The following is a 22114-nucleotide window of genomic DNA, read 5'->3' on the forward strand; positions in this document are numbered from 1 at the left end:
TTTCTCTTAGATGAGGCTGTCCCCATCCCTTTCACTAATGGAGAACCAGGAAGACACCAGCAGTACAGAACTAAAGAAGAAAAATAGCTATTGCCCACGAATACAGGTTGTAGCAGAGCTTTCCAAACTTTTCATGTTGGTAACACACTTTTTAGACATGCATCATTTCATGACACAGCAATTCAGTTTTACTAGCAAACCAGAGGTTAATGTAATCCCTTTCCCGGGGAGGAGCACGAGGAGTGTTCACGCGACACACCTACACACTGCAGCCGACACACTAATGGGTCACGACACAGTTTGGATTACAGTATCTCCATTTAGGTCTTTACATCATGGTTGCAGGCAGGGATACAAGCATCAAGAGAACAGCAAAGAAAACTACTGAAGCCCTCTCTACAAATTCCATGAAATTTGGATGAGAAAAGATGGAGTAAGCAGGAAATAGTAAAACGGGGTGGTTGTATGTTTTCTGCTATAGTATAGCTGTTAGACTTTTAGCAATTAACAGGAGGCAATCAGTAAAAGAAAGAGACTCCTATACACACACACACACACACACACACGCATGCATACAAACACAAAAATAGGATTAAAAATCTGAATGAGATTCCCAATAGCACTTGTCAGTTTACCCCCTTTTGTGGACAATGACCACAGCACAGCACACTTTGCCATTCACAGCATTGCTGTTCATGTGCCCCAAGAGGGGAAAAAGCAAGCTGGGAAGTTTTTGCACACTTTGTAAGAAAGTTGTTTGTTATTCCTTTGCTCTATCTGTGTTAAACTATAACTGACTTACAACGCCATCCTGAAAAGCATTACTTTATGCCACCTCCAAGCAGACCAGAATGAAAATGTGTGTTAAAGAGATGAACAGCTAGAGCGGGGTATGAGAAAATAGCAAATCAAAGCGGTGAGGAGATTTTTGTTCAAAAAAATCAGATGGAAATGTCATCAGTTCTTTAGTTTAATCCACAGAAAAATGGGTACAATCAGGCAAGACATTTAAGAGACGAGAAGTGAAATGGCAGACACTCAAGGGTTTTGCAGTGAACTGGATAACAGAGTTAAGCCGAGATACATCTGCATTGAAGATCAAGCAACTAAGTAAATATTGGGAAAGTAATTAAGGAGATTTTGCTTATATGGCAGATAGCATAAAAATAAGCAGGTTTGAAAGAAAGAGCGCTAGTACTTACAAATCTGGAACAAAATATAGCCCAGATTTTGAAAATCTAATCAACTTTTGGCCTCTACATCAGAAAATTACTTAAGAGTGGTGAGAGGTAATGCTTGAAGCATCCTTTTCTTTTACTGCTAATGGAGCCAAATTAAATCAGACATTCTAGATGCTAACATGACATAATCATGATTTAAAAGTGGTTTAAACTGAGCTTCTGCCCTATAGCTCTAAAGATAAAATTAGGCTAGAGAAAATGACCATGTCTAAATACTGGATGGAAACTGGAAGCTGTAGGAGTGAACAAGCTGACTTATGATAGAAGGAAAGTGCAAGAAAGAAACTTAAGGAAACACAAAAAGCACAGGCCGGTGTGAACAAACCACCACATTGGTGAGCAGAGGGGCACAGAAACTTTGCAAGCTGGTGAGGTGGGGGGGGGGGATGCTACATTGATTTTGCAAACAAATGATGGAAAGTTAGAGTGAACCACAATACATTTTAAGTAGCACACCCACACCAAGAGATCAGGGCACAATGTGGCTTCTAATGTGGAGCTGGAAGCTTTGGATTCAAATTGAGTTTAGCTAGGTACTTACTATGTGGAAAGCTGCCTTCAAATTTAGGGTAGCTTCGTGTGCTATACACCAACAAATACGTATTTACCACTAGTGGGGTACATTCCTTGAGCATCCACAGCTATTCACAATTCCCTGGATCACGTTGTGCCCATCTCTCTCCTATGCGAAGTTTTCTCCCTAAACTACAGACTTAGAACTGAAGCTAACTTTTATTTTAAATAGCTTACTCTTGAAGTACTTGCTGTGGAAGGCAGGGAGAACAAAACAGGAAATTGGAATTTGGCTGTTGCGGTATTGCAGGAAAGATGTATTTGCATGTCCAACTGGCCTTTAGCTTTTATGATAGTCATATAATCTCAGTGCAACATTCCATGAATTACAGACCACCTGCCCAAGTATGCAGTCTTGCATGCTTTCAAACTATGCTGTGAGAAAGGCATGGCAGTGGTTAACGGAGGAATGTCGTTAACAGGAGCCTCCTTGCAAGCAACTAAATCAATCTCCAAGCAGGACACAGTAAAACTGGTTGATTTGTTGACATTTCAATTTTATGCTTCTACAATACATAACCTTTAGCATATATGAAAGGATATCTAGGCTACCAAGCCAAAGCTTTGTTTTCTTTAAGTATAAAAGCATCTGGTCTCTGCACTCTGGGAAGTAGATTTAAAGATTAGACTTTTTACAGCACACAGAAAAACTAAAAGGTATCAGGTTCAAACTAGTTCAAGGCCATCTTATGTAAAAATGTCCATTCCCTTGGATGGATTATTGACATGCTGCCAGATCATCTTGCATGCTGTGCACTTTTCTGATGAACGGGAAGTCAAGGGAGACAGATACTTACTTTGCCTTTGTGCGTTTCCTGGAGCCACTGCCGAAGCCTGATGAGGCAGCTTTCCTGAAGTGGTGTCAAATCTCCCAAATACCTCTTGATGTAGTCTGCATCCAGCTTGTCTGAAACCATTATTTACACAAATGCTATTAGAATAAATGATTGCTGGATCAATTAACAAATGGCTTTCAATATACATTCTTCAAGTTGAAGCTCCGGCTTGTCCTTTTGCAGAGCAAGCTGCCATTTTTAATACATAGTGTGAAAAGAATGAAATGCTACTAGCTGAGCTGTTTTTCTTCCACCAGCTCCAGCTAGGCATCAGCCTAGTCAATACTGGGTGCCTTTCCCTCATTCAAAGTCTCTGTTAATAAAATGCAACCTACAGATTTTCTATCTGAAAACGTATCAGTGTACAGTTGTTTGTGCTATTTATGCTGTGTGGCCAAAATCATGAAGTTTGGCTACAGAAATTGAAGACGTTCAGCACAGAAATAGAGATTCACCAACTCCTTACTTATAAACTATAGCTGTTATATTAATGGAGACACACAAAATAACCCCCAAAGGCAGACAGGGCAGGCAAATAACGCACCATCGGGTGTTCCAGCTGTGGCCTCTGATGCATTGTTGCAATTGTTGATTTCCTTAGGGCTGAGTCCCTCCTTGGTGGTAGTTTCAGGTATGTTGATTGGAGGGGACAGTGGCCGCCTTACATGAGATGCACCATGTTCAAACGTAAATTTAGCCGGGGGACTCCAACGAGGAATATAATTAATGCCCTCCTCTTCTAGCTCATTCAAGTAGTACTCAATTATTTCTTTGCCCTTTGAAAACAAGGCAATTTTTTAGTCAATGCACTCCTCTTTGGGCCTAAGTTTTCAGAGAAAATTGCACTATTAGTTCTTCCTTATGTAAAACAAGGTGTACTCTAAGACAGTGAGAGCCCCACTACATGCTTCTACATTTCAGCATCACCCACCCCCCTAGAGCATGAACTAGTTTAGAAAAGAATGAACCTATTTCCATGGTACTTAAAGATAAAGGTAAAGGTACCCCTGACCATTAGGTCCAGTCGTGGCCGACTCTGGGGTTGCGGCGCTCATCTTGCTTTATTGGCCGAGGGAGCCGGCGTACAGCTTCCGGGTCATGTGACCAGCATGACTAAGCCACTTCTGGCGAACCAGAGCAGCGCACGGAAACACCGTTTACCTTCCCGCCGGAGCGGTACCTATTTATCTACTTGCCCTTTGACGTGCTTTCTAACTGCTAGGTGGGCAGGAACTACACCAACTCAAAAGTCACAAGGAGACCTAGGGCAATGTGTTTGCCCACCAACTGCTTTTTGGCCAAGTATGGATACAGCTGGTCTGGGAAGCATGGAGCTCCCACTTTTGACAAAGGCAATTGAGCAATTACAGACAGGTTAAAGCCTGGGCACAATAAGCTAGGCAACCTCCTATTTTTGACAAGTTGTTTTATTCTTGTGGGGAAACTTCTTCTAAAGTCGCATGCTATTTTGCACAGTATGATTTAAAGTACTGCCTATCCAAGCCATGCTTGCAGTTGGGCAACTGCCTCTAGGGAGATGAAAAAAAAACAGTATCTTTATTTACTTTGTTATAACAAAGAGTTTAAGCACCTATGACGCATTCCAGGAACCGCATAATCAATTGTCAAATCACAAAGTCAGTGCACACGCAGGCTCCTCTATTTGCAACAAGAGCAGATTAATCAATATTGTCTAAATAAGAATGCACCATTCATAGAAGACTAGAGCGGCCACCAATTCAGCCGAACCTGGCCGGACAAATCCCAAATGGGCTCAAAATCACTCCACCTGCAATATCGAGAGCCAGCAGGCCAAGGAGTTGCAAACTTGAAAGCTCACCTTTTTAATATTGCTGGTGTATTGTTTCATGGCAATCTTTTCTACTGTGCTTTCAAATCCAAAGAAAGATTTAATATCAAGGCTTGCAGACTGCTCAAAACATGTCCAGTCTTCATTGTCTGGATGCACCTGTGGTGTTGAGAATCAAAAGGTTGGCACATAGTGTGAGAAACCTGATCAAGTATCACAAGAAATTCTGAAGTACAGCATACCATGTTCTTTTTTAGTGCAGCCAACTGGCGTGCTCACCAATGCACAACACAACTAAGATTTAGTTTAAAGCTGCACCACTATGCAATGTAACCACAGTGGCTTAATACTGCCAATGTACTTTGGTCAAGGACTTAGGTTTTAAAATAGTAATCGACCTAAGTGGGCTCTGTAAAGCTCATGTTTATGAGTTTTCAGTTCTCTTGGTTTTTAGTCCCATTTCAAGATCCAAAAAGGCAAGACACATGTGTAATCCCTGCATTTCAGCAGAACTATTCCAAGTATTCACATTCAAGTTATTGGTGCAACTCTTCGCTAGTTTCTCAACATGGCTTCCACCATCACAGGAGTCAACTTTTCTCAATTCCTGTCACAAATCACACAAGTCATCCTGAAAACTGCCACAGAGAAAGGAATTGCTGTGCATTGTCTAACTCATGGCATAAGGAATTTAACAGCCTGTTCCTGTGCAGACTTAGGCATTCCTACATTCACTGGAGTTTATTAATTAGGCTAATATAACTCTGCATATGGCAAGGCTGAAAGCAGAGATCTGTCTGGCACATTTAACTTGGGCAGGCAACTTCTGTACTTTGCTAAATTAATTCTACTTGGAAAATTATGACTGATTATGGTGGATGCCTTCAAAGTAATTCTAGAGGAATATTAAATGTTTGGGATTAGCAGCCAGAATTAAAATTGGGTTTTAGTATTCAAAATGCCACACACTACTCCTATTTCTTCTTAGCAGCTAAGAGTTTTTATGGCTGCTGCGATGTTGTCACCTCTCTGAAGAGAAGCAGCAGCCTAAAACTGAAGAAACTGAATTGCTAGCTGTAGCTTTTTCAACTCTTTAAAAGGAAAAAAAAAAAAAACAGACAGCGAACATAGGCTTGATTTATATGCCTATTTCCCCATGTATTTAGATTTTCCTGTTAGCAAGAATGTGGAAACTTATGCATGCAACAGAGTTCTTTACCTTGCATTGATTGTCTGCTTTTCCTAAAAAAATAAATCATGGCTGTCTGCAAGTTTAAAAGACACTGGGACAAGAACTTGTCGGCTCACCTGCATCATATCCTATGCCCTGGCACTACATACTATCAAGTAGGAGTCTGAACACCTGCTAGCACCCGTGCAGACTTAAATCAGAATGAAAATGAAGTGTTCTAAACACATGCCAGTCCTAACATATTCAATATGTTTGTACTGCCTGAGCACAGAATGTTAAATATGACTAGATCTGATATTTCAGTGTTGTGGGATTCTGTCCAAAACAAGAAAATTCCCAAAAGCCGTTACAAATTACCCAGCTCAAAAATGCCAGCAAAATATGTGCAGCATTAAACTTTCTTATTGAAGGAAAAGCCAAAGTGCAAACCTCCACTGAAGGCCCCCAAAGGCTTAAACCACACCAACCTGCCTTGACTCACCGTGTAACAGCAGTGTTCATTAATGACGACCCTATTTGAGAAAGTCTCATTGTGGGCCTCTATGTGCAAAGTGCGGTCTCTTCTGTTCAGTGAGTTCTTCTGGATGAAGTAAACATAATCAACCCCTGCAATCTGAGAGAAGGGAAGAGGCAAAGTTAAACTGGAGTAGAGGCAGCCTTGCAGACAGCTATTCAGGCCAACCATTGTTATTCAGCTACCTTTTTCAGGAGCCGTGGTGCATCTACGTCCAGTTTACAGCGCCTTTCAATTATGTGGATGGCCTTGTCCTCGCTCTTGAATTCGTTCACAGTATCACTGCCTACAAACATGGGAATGAGGGGGCATGTAGGAAACCTTTTTTCGTAAGCCTGTGAAAGAAAGGAAGAACAAATGTCAAAGCTCCGTTACAAGGCTGATCACGACCCGTTGCATTTTCTTCAAGTTGTTAAAATAATTAAAGGATGATGATTTGTGCATTTCAAGTATCTACCAACAACAGTATGTGGCACTAGCAGGCTCGGAGTCTAATTTTCACTCCTTGTGAAAGCTCTCCAGGCGACTCTCGAAAGTACTTCCCCAGAGGCTAGTAAAGACTTTCAAGGTCTGTTCCTTGCAATAATAGCTCTCCCCAAGCACAATAGCTACATTCATATAATGACTGCAATGTGCCATTACCAGACTATACTTGTGCCTAAGAACTTAATGCCTTTTATTAAGTTACTCACACAGCAATGTCCTCAATTCAGCTAAACAAAGAACATGGTCACAGCATCCATAAACCTTTGAATCGCCCCCAAAATGGTACTGCATTTCAAGAAAAACCCAGAAAACTCCAAAAGACAAACTCACAGACTGACAAACTGTTTTGCATTCCCTATTCTCAGGGCCTCACTTGAAGCAGAGAGAACAGTTGTGTTGTGTTGTGTACATGTATCCAATATTATTCTCCCATAAGGCCCAATTACAGAATCAGGGCTTTTTTTCGGTTCCATTTTACTTTATTTCACAGTGGACTGTTTCATGGAGATGTCATGAGAAGAGATGGGGATTCTATGGGCTGGAAGAACAAACATGCAGCTGAAAACAACAGGGAAGGTGGCTGAATTGTTAAACTGATACCCTTTCCATCTCTCATGGCAAGAAATTTACTCAAGAGAAACATGCATTCACCCTAAAGGAATAGATCTGAGAGAGGAATAAGGAAGTAGAAGCATTACTATCGTTGCCTATAAGGGACGTAGAGTCTTAAAATGGCAGACTGGCTAGAATGGCCAGACTAGGGACCCAGCTGCAACAGCAGCGGCATGCAGGCATGATGTCCAGGGCACAGATTGATTTAGGCCTAGTTCTGACTTAGTTGGTTAAACAGTGTCCAGTTTGTACTGCTTCAGACTGCAAGTGGATGCTCCTCTGTACAAACACACACACAAAACTCCTGCACCTCTCTCTTCATATGCAAAGCTATAAGTCCGTGAGAAAGGTTGAAAGCCTAGCACACAAAGCCCACCCAGCTAAGACACTAGTATTCAGCTGGGAGGAGTATTCAATCGTGAGAAGCCTACCAGCCATCTGAAGTGGCACAGCCCAGACACAGGTTTACCACAACAGCAACAAACTGAAGGTCACACTCAAATGAATTCTTAAATGCAGAAGAGAAATCCTTGCTCTTGTCCACTTCTGCAAGTAAAGAATCTCTGCTGCACTGAACCACATCAGTCTCTTGATCTCTCTCAAGCACATGCCAATTTCTTCATTTTTCGTCAAAACTGGGTGGGTTTATTTACAGGGGTGGGGAACCTCCAGCCTGCAGGCATTATTAGGCCCACCAGGCCTCCCCTTTTGGCCCAAGAGGCCATTTCTGACAGGACACACCCAGCTGCTCTATACTTCATGTTGTATGATGTCAAAAACAGAGCAGGTAAAAACCTGACTTGGCTCAAAGGGGCCTATGAAGTGCTTTTCAAAGTGCTGTGTGAAATAACACTTTGAAGGGGGCTTTTGAAGACACAACAATCAACTATGGTCCATAGCTTGTGGTTTGTCGTGGGCTTAGACAAAATGTTAAACCAAACCAAGATTTAGCACAGCAGCAAAGTGGTTGCCATCTCCTCTCCTGGAACCTGCGCAGTTGCTTCTTCATGCTAGGCTGTGCTATACAGCTATAGTGCAAGTGCTGGCTGGCTGGTGCTGATGGAAATCGTAGTCCAAAACACCTGGAGGACACCAACTTGGTGAAAGCTGGCCTAAACTGATTCAATGTCACCACAAAGCACTCAGCATTAAGGAAAGTTTTTCCGTGCAAATGAGGAACTGGTTTGATCATTCATCAAATATCAATATTTACACTCTTATCTACTGAACACAGGCATTTCATTTTTACCTGATATTAGCCATGAGCATAAAATCAACACTCTGCCCACCAGGACTGAGAAACGGTTATTTTCTATAACTTGCCCAAGTTATGTAGCTTCATGGAATTAAATAACTTTGTAGAATTAAGTAACACTATGAAGTTACTTATTATGTAAAAAAAAAAAAAACCCTGCTAACTCAGTCCAAGCTGTCAGTTACTGAAAATGCTCAGCTTTTCTACTCCCAAATTTAACAGAGAAATTAGGGAGGGTGGAGAGAATAATGGTATTCCAAGACCAAGCATAACTCTGGGCCAACTTATATAGTCAGCAGAAACAGGTGGGAATGCTTTCCTTGAGCTGTACCAGTGAAGGAGGGCAGCTGAATGTTGGAATGCTCTGCAGTGCACACATCTCATACACAAACACACATGCTGGGGGAGGGAGGGAGTGAAGCACATGCCATAGAAAAACAGCATGTGCAGAAAGTTCATTTGGTGGAGAACATTCAAATATGAAGTACACCCAAAGCCGTCATAAAATTGCAGCCTTGACGCAATGCAGTCAAAAAAAAGCATTCTGCCAACTGGATAGCCTCTATTTCAATCTGCATGTTCCATGGCAGAATAGTGCAAAACTGGAGGTGTGAACTTGGTCTGAACTGATTTAATCTGGCAGTTCATCAAGCCTGCCAACATACAGAGTCATCTGGTTCAATGGAGATTGTGAGTTTGACTATGAGATTTGAGTTCAAATCCTTACTCTGTCATAAATTCACTTAGGAGGCTTTTGACAAATCACTGTTTCCCAAAATACAGATGAGTTGCTGAAAGTCTAATGCTGCTTCCATATCAAACCCACTTCCACGGCAATGATCTGTCTCAAGATTCTGCAGTACTTAGTATGACTATGTTGTCTTCAGCCATCTAAATACAGTGGTACCTCGGGTTAAGTACTTAATTCGTTCCAAAGGTCCGTACTTAACCTGAAACTGTTCTTAACCTGAAGCACCACTTTAGCTAATGGGGCCTCCTGCTGCCGCTGCGCAATTTCTGTTCTCATCCTGAAGCAAAGTTCTTAACCCGAGGTAATATTTCTGGGTTAGCAGAGTCTGTAACCTGAAGCGTATGTAACCTGAAGCGTATGTAACCTGAGGTACCACTGTAACTGTCTCAACTTATATAACACTCTCCAAATGCTTGATGAATCCACCCCAATGCCTTAACAAAATCCTGCATTCACATTGTGATATACCAAATGTACACATACCATAAAAAATAGAATTTTAACAATATTTTTCTTGCATTTAAAACACCAAGGAGGTTGTTTGTGCACCCATTTAAGTCACCTTAATTTTGGCAGGAGCAATGAGTTTCCAAATCTCGCCCAAAATAAGTAAGCTCAGACAATCAAGCACCATGATTTGGAAACAAATTCTGCTTCTGAACAGGATTACAAGAGAAATAAGCTCCCCGGCAAAATCTACTTACATAATGTATTTTGCATTATTTCCACATAGAGACTAACTGCTGCTCTTGCTTGCACTCAACATTCCTGTGAATCAGTATCTGAAGGAAGCTTATTAAATTCATTTAAATGTTGCTTTTTCTGTGCCCTTACCATTCACTCTTAAAACCCTAGGTTCTAGGATTATAGTGCTGATCACATTTTGTTCAGTGCCCCAAATGTAGCTGAAAAGCAGAATCAAATGCTATTATAGTTTGTATTTAAAGAGGAAATAGCATCTTTTTTCAAAGCTGGCTTTGAACCTCTGAAGGTGCAAAGCACATGAATACCCCACCATACTTATTATGTGACTCAAAAGGAAGCAGCTGGATTATGAAAAGAACAAAACTAGAGCACTACAACAAGACTGGGCAGGTAAACTAAATACATTGTAGAGCATGAGGAACTTAGGAGACCAAATGCTTTCTCTTACTCTCAGCTTAAAGGAATTGTGCATGAAGAGTAAGCACGATGTGTACAAAGGACTGTAATTATAATTGTGCAAAGAATTCATTCTAGTTCAGAAGACTGGAGAAAGTGAGCCTAAGCTTGGATATGAAAATGGTAACATATTTTTAGCTTTCACAATTCAAAAATATATATTGAAATATGTGGTCTTGCAACATGATTTGACTTGTGGATAGTGCATGATTTTGGTTGATAGTGGTGTTCTAAACGCAGCCATGCTTAGAACTCTTCAGTGAAAATCTGATTACAACAGACATTCTCTATTTCTTTCAAGACATTCAGCAGCTAGACTTCCCTCATATGATCTGTGCACAGTCAACGGCTGCACCATTTCATTTTCCCAGAGCGATTGGTATGCTGGGAAATGACAGAGCCCGTCACCAGCTGAGACAGCGGAGAAGAGCTTCCGACATCACCCTCCCCTAGCTTAAAATCTCAGCTCAACCCATGACAATGCAGAGGGTTGCTTAGCAACCATAAGATTTGAAATAAATTTTGGTTGAAAGGGTAGCTTAGCTATTTATATGCTGATCTGAACTTGCACAGCTTCAGGTCTCATTTGGGTGAATTTTAGAAGGCTTTCTAGTAACAATGTATCAGTGAAGCCCAGCATTAAAAGGTTGCCTGTCGCCTTACTGGGTTATGCTAAATCCATCACAAAATTCTAAGCGGCTGGAATGTTTTAATTAACTTGTTTCCTTGTTCTTAAGACGTCAAGTAATCATTGAAGCCTGCGCCCTTGTGGGGTGAGCAAAACTTTCTAACTCAGAATGCATGGCTCAGTGGCTGGAACATTGGTTAAGGGTCTCAGATACTGAAGCTTTGCAATTTTGTGCAAACCACCCCCACCCCTTAGATACAATTTTCCACATGCTGAGTAGGTCACACAGCAGAGCTGACTTTGGCAGCCAACCTGGAGTTCAGTGAAATGGCAGTTTGAAGAAACTGCACTCACAATGAACCTGAATTTGTTCCAAGGGCATAGACCTATGCATAAGGATACCACCACCTCATTCTACACACCATGTCCATTCCCCAAAAATAAATATTTAAGACCAAAAACGTCTTCTCGTCTCCTAGGTTCAATTAGCAGGACCTAACTCAGAGAATACTGCCAGGATTCCAGACACAGCTGCTACAGTGTGGTCTACACCAGTTAAATCTCGATTAGCTCACTGCAGTAATGGAATTTCAGGAGAATCCTGCGCAACAAGGTACAGACCACCAGCGTGGCAGCTGTGATCTTTTGTTCTCCAGTTATGCAATTGTTCTGCAATTATGTTTATTTCTTCCACTGCTACAGGCTACTCACAAAACTGGAATAGCAAGCTTCTCCTTCGCTCAGCAACAAAACCCTGAACTGTCTGTCAATAGCAAAGACTGTGATAAAGTGAAAATGGCAGGGGAGCTTGAGGTGTCCTCTTACTGAAAATGATGGCATATTAGGCAGGCTTATAAGGGGAATGGAGGGGTGGCATGCTATGTTAACAGGTTCCCTTGTGCTGATGCTATGGCCTTCCACAAATGCTACAAGACAGGAAAGTCAGGCATTTCCCCTATAAGGAAAACAGATGTCTGCAAGGAAGTCACAAGGCAATGGGGCTCCATATAAATATAGCCAAAAACCACATATAAGGATATAACACCAGCTGTATTCACTTGCGTGGCAGCATACACATAAAACCACCACCAGTGATAATCAAATAATGAAGACTTCCTCCAGAGGTACTAACAGCAGAATATAAACACTGGAATACAGGTAGACATATGGATCAGTGTTAGAAACTCGGATATGTATGCTAGGCGCCAAAACACTCCTTAAACCAAAGTTACAGTTGCCAAAACAGAATGCCTAGTTGCCATTTTTGGGCCTGATGGTCATATTTTTCAAATGATGAACTTACTGTGATTGATCATCAGATAAACATCTGACTAGTTCAGATGACAACCTTGAGCTAGGCTAAGAGCTTTGAGAATTTAAACAAGAAAAGTCACTTGATCCAGGGATAGTCCACTTTTTTTTTAATGGCGACTGCTCTTCCTCAGGCTGCACAAAAAAGCAATTTGGTTCCCAAAATTCATTCTGACTGCAGGAAAAAAATATAACTGGTAGAATTCTACAGTATGGGGAATTAGTGTGCGAAAACAGTCCAGATCCAATGATCCCCAGATGGTGGAGATGTCAAGTGCCATTCTGGCACCCAGGCATCTTCACTTGATTGCAACTGGTTGAAAGCCTGGTGCAAAATGTGCCTGGCTAATTTCGGACACTACTATGGTGTTTTTGCCTTATGTAGGGTGGTAGTCAGCTAAATTTTACTAAGAGCATACCTAATGAAATTATTGGGCCTAACTTAGTCATAGTCACTGATTTCAATGGATTTGCTCAGAGTAAAACTTAGCAGAATATCGTCCATAATTTGTGATTCAGTATAGAAGTCATACCATTAACCGCAGCAGTAGTCAATGCAGTACAGGAGTCAAAATGTGACATATACACTCCAACTATCATTGGAAAACAGTTGTGAACCCTAGGCTTTGTAGGGGTAGGCTACCTAAACTCAGAAAGTAAAATGCAAAAATGCAGTGCCAGGAGTCAGTCTCCTCACAAAATTGTAAATTATGGTTGAGATTCAACTAACAAGCCCTGCCAGCCAAAGCTTGCATAAGGACTTCCACTAGTGCAGCAAGGCTTCTTTCCACCACATGGCGGGTGGGAGAATCCCTGGAACAGTGTGCAGGGGGAAGAGAGGATAGATTGTTCCATCAGACAAGCAGAAATGCTTGTGCTGATACAGAGATCTGCTGAGCGTTGCACTACATTTAATTCCACTCTCAAAGTCTCAACATCAAAGAACAGTGGAGAGTCTCTTTTGGAAAATGCTTTCCTACTATGCCCCAACATCCTTTATAAACCCTCCTTTGACATTGCCTCTTCTTCCTTCCCCAGCTTTGGGAGTCCAACCAAACCACCCCAGGAAATACGGACAAACAAGTTTACAATCAGCCACTCATATTAAAGACAAATTGTGACAACAGCAGTATCTGCAGTTTACAGACCATGAACTACCACCACAAAAGCACACAGGAAGAACTGCGAAGCTGACAACTAAATTCTGACAAGTTGCAGAACAAAAAGTGTAGACACAAAAACAAAGGGTATTTTTCAGTACACATATTTAGAAAACACCCTCAAGAGGGAGGAAGACCTACTGGCAGAACAACTTAGGTTCTTGGAACTAAACCCAAGGCTGATGTCACTCACATTTTCCAGCAAGTGGAGAAACACAATAAGTTTTGGAAAAGTAAGCAATTCTGTCAGGAAACTCACTGCTTGCTCTCCTATTGTGGCCCGAGCATATCTAAATTCCATGACATTTGTTCCCACAGTGTTGTGGGAGAAAAGAGGCTACAAATACAATAAATGTGCCCTTTTTGATCACACAGGGTGTATGTATCACAGTATTATCGAAGCAAAAGCATAACATCAATGCCTGCTGCTGTATTAAACCACAACACATGTTCAGAAAGGCCACTACGTTAGGGTACCTTGAAAGCAATGATAGGTGGGACAAGTACAGTGGTACCTCGAGTTACAGACATTCAGGTTACATACGCTTCAGGTTACAGACTCCGCTAACCCAGAAATAGTGCTTCAGGTTAAGAACTTTGCTTCAGGATGAGAATAGAAATCGTACTTCAGCTGCGTGGCGGTAGCAGGAGGCCCCATTAGCTAAAGTGGTGCTTCAGGTTAAGAACAGTTCCAGGTTAAGAACGGACCTCCAGAACGAATTAAGTTCTTAACCCGAGGTACCACTGTAATTCTAGTTCTGTCCCGCATCCTTCTGCTGCTTTCCAGAAGGTCAAAATTGAGACTGAGGAGGAAGCTGACAGCCACAGCCACCTCTTGAGCCTATTGTAAGTTAGATGGCAGGCAGGAGGGATGACTGGGGGCGGAATGTGATTGGTGGGGCAGTGCCCCATTCACCCTAATGGAACAGTCTCCACTGGCACACAGATTCTCAGGAATCCATCTGTGCTTTTGAAACTCCTGGTTTCCTATTCAGGTGCCAGAAACAGCCTCAGTTTCATTTTGTACTCCATTTCTTGGTAATTTTTTTTTATAGACTGAAATAGGGGTAGTGAATCTTCAAAACCTAAGCATCAAGACAGGCTGATGCTAACCCCCAGCCATACTTTTCAGCAAATACTTTCCAGAGGGACAGACTTCGGCAAAAAGGCTAGAAGCCAATAAAACCCAATCCACAACGCAATAACCAGCCTCTCCCTTAATTCATAGGAGTATAGTACAAAAACAGAGTTAAGTTCCCCACAATTTCTTTGGCTGTTAATAGAGGAACAGAAACTCCTGTGTTTTACTTAAGCTTTTATAAGAGTTCTTTTTATGTAATCACTTACTGTAAAATAATGCTTTAAATCTGCCATTTAAATAAGTCAAATGTGGAAGAATGCCGTGAAATAAGAATAAGGAGCAGTGTAACAGATACAAAATCCAAACATACTCTAATTCTTCAAGTCACAGGATTCCAAGGCTAATTTCTAGAGACAGGGCTTTTAAAAAGTTGGCTGATTTCTACACAGCTCCCATTTTACTTTGTTGTGCCAGGAGCCATACATACATAAAACTTAGCATGCTTAATAGTCTGAAGAACAAAACAAACCTACACACAATATTTGTAATTTGAGAAGTCGCTTTTCTCATTTTAACAGCCAACTGTAATCTTCAGGTAACTAGCCATGTGGTTCTCTGCATGTCAGTCTAACATTACACTAAAGCTGCAATTCCACACCCACTTACATAGGAGTAAGCCACAATGAACTCAGTGGGACTTACTTCTGAGCAGCCTGTATAGGATTCTGCTGCAAATAAAGGCTGCACTCAGGAAAACACATATGCAGCTTTAAAAGAGACAATCTTATAAAAGCCAAAACTACTATTAGCCAGCATTACAGAGGCAACAGACTTCAACAGAACTGAACTCCAAGCCAATATTTATGGTGTCTGCCAGTCAAAGACATTTGCTGATTTTTTAGCAACTCTTGACAAGAAAAGCTTGCATCCATCTTCAGCATCAATAAAACTGATTAAAATCTATGTAGACCAATCCTGCTCTACTGGTTTCTGGCTAGGCCACACTTCTCCCCTACTAGAGATAAGAATCAATATAGTTAGCATTGTGAACCATGAAGTAAAGGAACTTTTTAAAGGTTTCCTAATTACATGCAACACTTTCCCTTTCTGAAATCTAATTCCACTGAAAAGGCTTTTGCTTGAAGGAAGAGAACAGTGCAAAGGAATAACCACCACCTTCTCTTTCAGTTTCCTTCTCAAAAAACATTCCTACTCCACCCTCATTGTTATCAAGCCCTGACCAACTTTGGCTGCAACTCCTCGTTGTTTAGTGTGTTCACTTAATCTAGAACTGTGTTGCTATACACATATTTGCAGGACTGAGCTCAGGGAGTCTAGTTTTTCAAGTAAATCACTTAGTTGCATTACAGGGGCATTTTATAAAGCACCCCTTCAGCCAGATTCTCAAGTTTTAAGTGTATCTTTTTGAAATGTATCTGCTGTTCAGAGCTCAGTAGGTTCTATATTCCAAGCTTGAACAAATCCATTAAACTGTTTGCACTGCTCATGCATGAAACCCGTTTAAGCCAGCATTAAAAAGCTTGCCCTTGCTAGGTTTTGAAGATATTTGTAAACTTGGTTTCGTCTTCCTTTTCAACATTTTCACTGCATATATGGGGGCTTCTAGGTATGATGCACAAATTATGTTTTACACAGCTAGAGCAGAACTCTACATACTTATTATTGCATACTTATTGCAAAGATGTTTGCAATATATGGCTAGTGGGCCATGAACAAACAAAGGCTTCAAAGTGAAGCCCAAAGCTTATACTTGAAACTGCTGATAACTCTCATGTCTCCATCCTTCATAGACAAACCTCTGCCTTAAAACAGGAAACAGAAGTACCAAAAATACACATTATTTTGCATTGGTGCCTAGTGATTTCTAACATCACTTTATTTTTTGAAGGTGGTGAGTAAAGACTTCTTTACTCACCAATAACAAGTCTCGCCCTAGCAAGTGTTCACATTGTTTGCTGCCAGTCCATTCCCATGAGGAATTTGGGAGGCGGGGGAAGGAAGGTTGGCCATTGTGTTCAGGAGATACCATTACCAGGCTAAGATTTCGCAAGGACATCTGAACAAGGAAGAGGGTACTTAGTAGCATTTCCTAGATCTAGGATACTGTTTCCTGAACCGAACCTTGTTTAAGCCCTTGTATAAAATGAGAAATAATAGCTCCTTCAGCATGTCCACAACCATGTACTTTTATCTGCAAACTTGCTAAAAGCATCAGCAGAACTTGACTGAACACATCTCTCTCATGTGCTCATCAGCACAATTTCTGACCTTAAGATGCATGCTCAGGGTTGAGACATATTGCCAACAAAACTGAAGTTCTATTAGCATGGTTGGGTTTTGTTCTGCTTTTATAAATCTTGCTGGCTTTTCCTATGCAAGCAACTTCCAACGAACACAAAAAATGATGGCTTCAGCTCTCTTTCTCACTTAACCAAACCCTAACTTCTTTTTCACCCCTATTCCCACGAGTTATCATGCTATGCTCAGTTAGGATGTTTAGAAAATAAAATATAATGGTGGTAAGATCTTTTCCCCTCAGATCTCAACATTGCTTCAGACAAGGTGTGCATAGACAAGTCACAGGAATGCCATTACAACTGAAGAGACTTTAAGGAGGAAAATCAGATTAAAAACATGCATTAATATCATCACTTAATACTGTCTTAATGTAGGCGTTCTTCTTCCTGCTCCTATACTTGTGCTGACGTCTCTCCGAGTCATAGGTATAAACAGTGCCAACTTGAACTGATCCTCTTTACCAGTGTTTCAAATATATCTTGGCCCTATAGTCAAAAGAAGCTGTTTTGCACAGGATGTCCTGGTGATCTGCTTAAAAGGCCACTGCCAACACCTTCAGGCTTGCTGTGCCTCCTACAACAAGTCTGTCGGAGTTCCTGCTAGGCTTCAGAGCAAGAGGTTTTTTAAAAGTTACAAATACGTATTTCACTCCTCCCCAAAGACATTGCTTATCTCAAGACTACACTAAGAAAAGATATGTGCAACATTGCAATCCCTAAACCATATGCTTCAGTGGCTTCAATTCAGACAGCACATCAAACCATGGTATACCTAACCAAAGTCTGAGAGCAAACCATAGTCTGATATATTTCTAAAATACCATGGCTTTAGAGCTGCCTGACTGCTTTTGTTTTTCATCTAATCTAATCTCTAGATGCAACAGGCTCTGGAAACAGAGCAACAACCATAACTGTTGTTTATCAACTCACATATCATGCTAAAACTATAGCTAAGTTTCATTAATCATGGTTTGGTGTGGTAATGGAAATGATCCCATGAACTGCCTAATCTAGATGAACAGACAGCAAGAAACACAGAACATACTGTTCTAATTTCCCTCAGGTATTTGTTCCAGATCACCCGCTGAAACGTTTCAACCATCATATCCTGGAGCAAATGTGAAAGTCCTGCATAAATTATTTGTAACTTGAAATTGCCTTACATAGCACCCACTTCAGAGCAAAGATACCCCATGGCACTCAGTTTTTATTAACCAATGTTACCCACCCAAGCAGTTAAGTAATTCATTAACATATTATAAACTGATACTTACAGCCATAATTAACTCAAAGGGCTTCTTATACACCCTCACGGGAGATTGGTATTTCTGCACCATGGTTGCACAGAGTTAGTACTATACAGATCTGGGAAAAGAGAACAAAAATAGTGGGAAGTAAATGCATTTATTGACACTAATTTAAACAGTAACCATGGAGACTTTTTGCATGTTCCTTTTCATCACCAAAATTCCACATCCTGATGACATATGCAAGAAGATTTTGAGGACTGGGAACTCAAGGTCAATAATTTCTACTGGTGGTGCTACTATCAGAATACGTTCACTGTTGACCACATGTTTAAAAAGGTAATAGCCAAGGTCATTACCATCATGGAATCTGAATAACTATACTAAGCCATAAATTAGTATCATTTACATAGGCTAAAATGTGTATGTTTGGGGGAGGGGTACTTAATCTACTATTTTAAGCAACACATTTCTGGCTCAATTTATAATTTCACATTCAGAGGATGGCAGAACACCCTGCACAGTTACTGATACAGACCAGGAACAGGCATTACATCATCGACCACAGGAAGTACAAAGCAATATTTGTACTACACATGTGTTTTCAGCCATGGCATTTCAAGGTTGTGGTCCTCATGGTTTTACATAAGCTTGAATACACTAATAAATGAATTTGAAATAATCAGTAGTCAAAAGGCAACTAAGAATGCAATCCTACACCCACATATTTCCAATCACATCTGCAAGACTCCCTGTATTATACTTGCACGTGCCAGTTCCTTCACATAATGGCACCTGGACCTTGGTAGGTACCAATTCTATATCTTTACTTAACTCCAAGAAGCTGAAAGTCAGAAAAGGATTTGTTCATCTCATCTCAATGGTGTAGGTTATGTTACTTGACAAATGGCAAATACAAAACATTATAACAGGTTTCTATGCTATGTGCTACTTAAGCATATATTCAAGTAAGTTCCTCTGAAAAGGAAATTAGGGGGGGGTACCTTCCAAGACTCCATGTAAACAATATATCCACAGACTCAACTACTTTAACTGGAAAATGTAGCAGGCAACTTATTTTAAAAATGGGACAAGGTATATTGAATATAATGGGAAAACTAGGAATAAGATTTTATTCTTACTTTATCTATTGATTTTTCCCATTAAAGTGGCTCTGAACAACATCTGTTTTTAACAAAGTATGGAAATTATTCAGTATACCTAGAATAAGATTTTTGAATTAATATCTAATCTAAGAGTGACACGTTGCCAAAATGTAAATAAAAAACTGACTATTTTGAAATCTGAATGCAACATGGGCTAATTATTAAAATTTAGCTCAGTCTTTCCCCAAGACTTAGGGCTGGTCCCAATCATTTTAATATACAGGAAATATTTTAAAGTAACAAAAAGAACAAATTATGAATATTTCATTCTTATAAACACAATAAAGTTTGTAAGTAGTAAAATAAATACCTTCCAGGCATACATTTTGTATATGTTTAGTTAATTTACTTCTGCACAAGCACACAGAAGCTGATGAAAAATGCAATGCTCTACGGATACTGTAATTAATTGCCACTAGGGCACTTAGTAGGCATGCCCTTAAGGAATTAATGGGACTGAATACTACTGCCTGGTGTGTATTGCTTAACAATCAAGACTTCTTATGCACACACACACACACACACACACACACAAGAATGTACACAAATATTGTGTACACAGCTAACATAAATGGATGTTAGGAGGCCCTTCTATTTATCATTTATTATTTGTCCCGCACCCATCTGACTGGGTTGTTCCAGCCAGTCTGGGCGGCTAGGACCAGTTTCTACAGTTACAGAAAAAAGTCTACAAATGGCTGCTTCTCCAAATTAGCTTCAGAATGCCAGTGGAAGTTAACAGTCTCTTCCAAGATTCCAACAATAATTCTGTAAGCAGCTAAAGGGAAGAATGTTGGAGGAAGATCAACTCCCTGCAACACAGTGATCGGCTTGTCAGCAAGCCACCAAACCATTATTCTTGGGAAGCTAGAAAGACAAGAACTACATGAAAAGAAAAGTTTGGTCACAGGATTTTTGACACATCTAAGCAGAAAAACCCAATCCAAATAATGATATAGTACAGGCTTGAAACAGTTTTCTTTCCTCTTTCTAACCACACTTGCAGCCTGCAAAGCACTCAAAAGCAGAAACAGAAAAAGTCACCAAGTGTGACTAAGTTTGGGTTCTATTTATTGTGAATTCATCTACCACAGACTCATAGAATTAAGTGACTTTAGTAAATTTAATAATCTCCTGTGCACTGTAGCCCCTTTCCAGCAACTGAAGTTGAAAAGGCAGGTTTTAATGAGACAAATAACTTTCCCTAAACTTAAAAAAGAGGGGAACGGGTTTAAGAACCACAGAAGATAATTGGTGAGAAGGGATGACACTTTCCAAAGATTTGGCCACTATCTATCTGACCTATTTGGAGGTAGGGCAGTTTTAGGAGCCAGTTAGGGAACAACTGCCTAACTTCAGAATAGGCAAGGAGAATAGCATAGGGAACAGAAAGCCACAGTGGGGGAGTATGGTGGGGGCTGGATGAGAAAGAAAGAAGTATTCTGGGGCAAAGCAAAGGGCACTCAAGTAAACAAAGCCTGAGTCCGGGGTTAATAAACTGAGAAGAAAATTAAAAGAGAGGAGGGAACAGCTGAGAGCTGCCAAGGGACAAAGGGGAGAGCCAAGGCTTTTAAGGACAAGCGTGGGGAGAGATCAATGGGAAAGAAGCCAGAGAAAGACAGCAATGGCATATGCGGGAAAGCTGGAAGAGGGAATGTGAATGTGAATTTGGGGAAGAGGTAGAGTCTGGGTACCAGAAAGTGGTGGGTGGAAGGGAAGAGGCAGGCAAATAGAGGAAAGGATTGCGGAGGTAAGAGGTACGATGCACTGAGAATGCTGAGGGTCAGGTAGAAGTGGGGAGCCAGGAAGAGGGAAATTAATAATAATAATAATAATAATAATAATAATAATAATAATAATATCCCGCCCATCTGGCTGGGTTGCATCAGCTACTTTGGGGCAGAGAGATGGGGGGGGGGGATAATCCTCAAAAGAGGCATAAGCCAGAGGAAGAGCGGGAAGTCGGGGTGACCGAGGAGAAGGGGGGAAAAGGAGCTGAGGAAGAGGGGCGACCCCTAGATATAAGGCGAGCCAGGTGTGGGGCGACTGGGGGGGGGGCTAGGCCGAGGAAAGCAGCTGAGAGTAGGCGAGGGAAGAATGACCGAGAGGAGAAGTCGGCGGAGGAGGAAGAGGATGGGACATGGCCAGAGGTGAAGAAGAAGAGAGAAAAGGAGGCGCAGGGGGAGAGCGTATTCGTGGACGGGGGGGGCAGCCAGGGGAGAGGAGCACTGAGGGGGGAGTCAAAGGGAACCGGGGGGGAAGAAGGTGCTTGAAAGGGGATGGGGGGCGGCTAGTGGGGGTGAAGGGGGCCTCCTCAGGGAGGGAGGGGGCGGGGTGGGGGAGAGCAGCCCGAGTAAGGCGCCGCTGTGTGGGGCAGCGGCGAGTTAAGCAGCCGAGCGGATGAAGAGGACCGGAGGGAGGGAGAAGCCGAGCGACCGGGAACCCACCTTCTTCTTCTATCGCCAAGGCCGGCTGGTCTCTTGTCTCATGTCGGCTCTCTGCTCGGCTCCCTCCTTCGGGTGTTGCTGCCCCCGCCGGTTCCGGAGGGGGGAAGAGGAGGAGGAGGGAGGGGGGAACAGAGAGCGGAGACGGCCCGGCTCGTTGTTAGCCAGTGACGGAGCAGAGGAGGGGCCCGGCTGCCTTCCAACCCGTGCGCCTGCGCACTGTGAGGAGGCATGGGGACGCTCCACCCCGCCCCTGCACCTCCGTCTGCGCATGTTCCCAAGTGGCGGCCGCTCGCGCAGGCTTGTGTGGAACGCTCAGAGTGAAGGC

The 22114-nt window shown here is 41.7% G+C and overlaps 1 protein-coding gene across 1 annotated transcript in view; it reads right to left on the reverse strand.

The window, feature by feature from the left end:
- SEC14L1 (SEC14 like lipid binding 1) overlaps positions 1-22004 on the reverse strand; it is a 35872-nt gene extending 13868 nt beyond the window's left edge. The window contains exons 1-7 of the mRNA XM_083428471.1: positions 21790-22004; positions 18204-18294; positions 6352-6501; positions 6134-6265; positions 4491-4619; positions 3195-3426; positions 2612-2721 (exon numbers count right to left, since the gene is read on the reverse strand). Of these exons, the coding sequence (XP_083284597.1) occupies positions 2612-2721; positions 3195-3426; positions 4491-4619; positions 6134-6265; positions 6352-6501; positions 18204-18266 (816 nt within the window). The 5' untranslated portion in view covers positions 18267-18294; positions 21790-22004. The remainder of the gene's footprint in view (positions 1-2611; positions 2722-3194; positions 3427-4490; positions 4620-6133; positions 6266-6351; positions 6502-18203; positions 18295-21789) is intronic.
- Positions 22005-22114: the final 110 nt, after the last annotated feature.

This window comes from Podarcis tiliguerta (genome assembly GCF_965153285.1).
Source record: "Podarcis tiliguerta genome assembly, chromosome: 2".
Classification (NCBI taxonomy): Eukaryota; Metazoa; Chordata; class Lepidosauria; order Squamata; family Lacertidae; genus Podarcis; species Podarcis tiliguerta.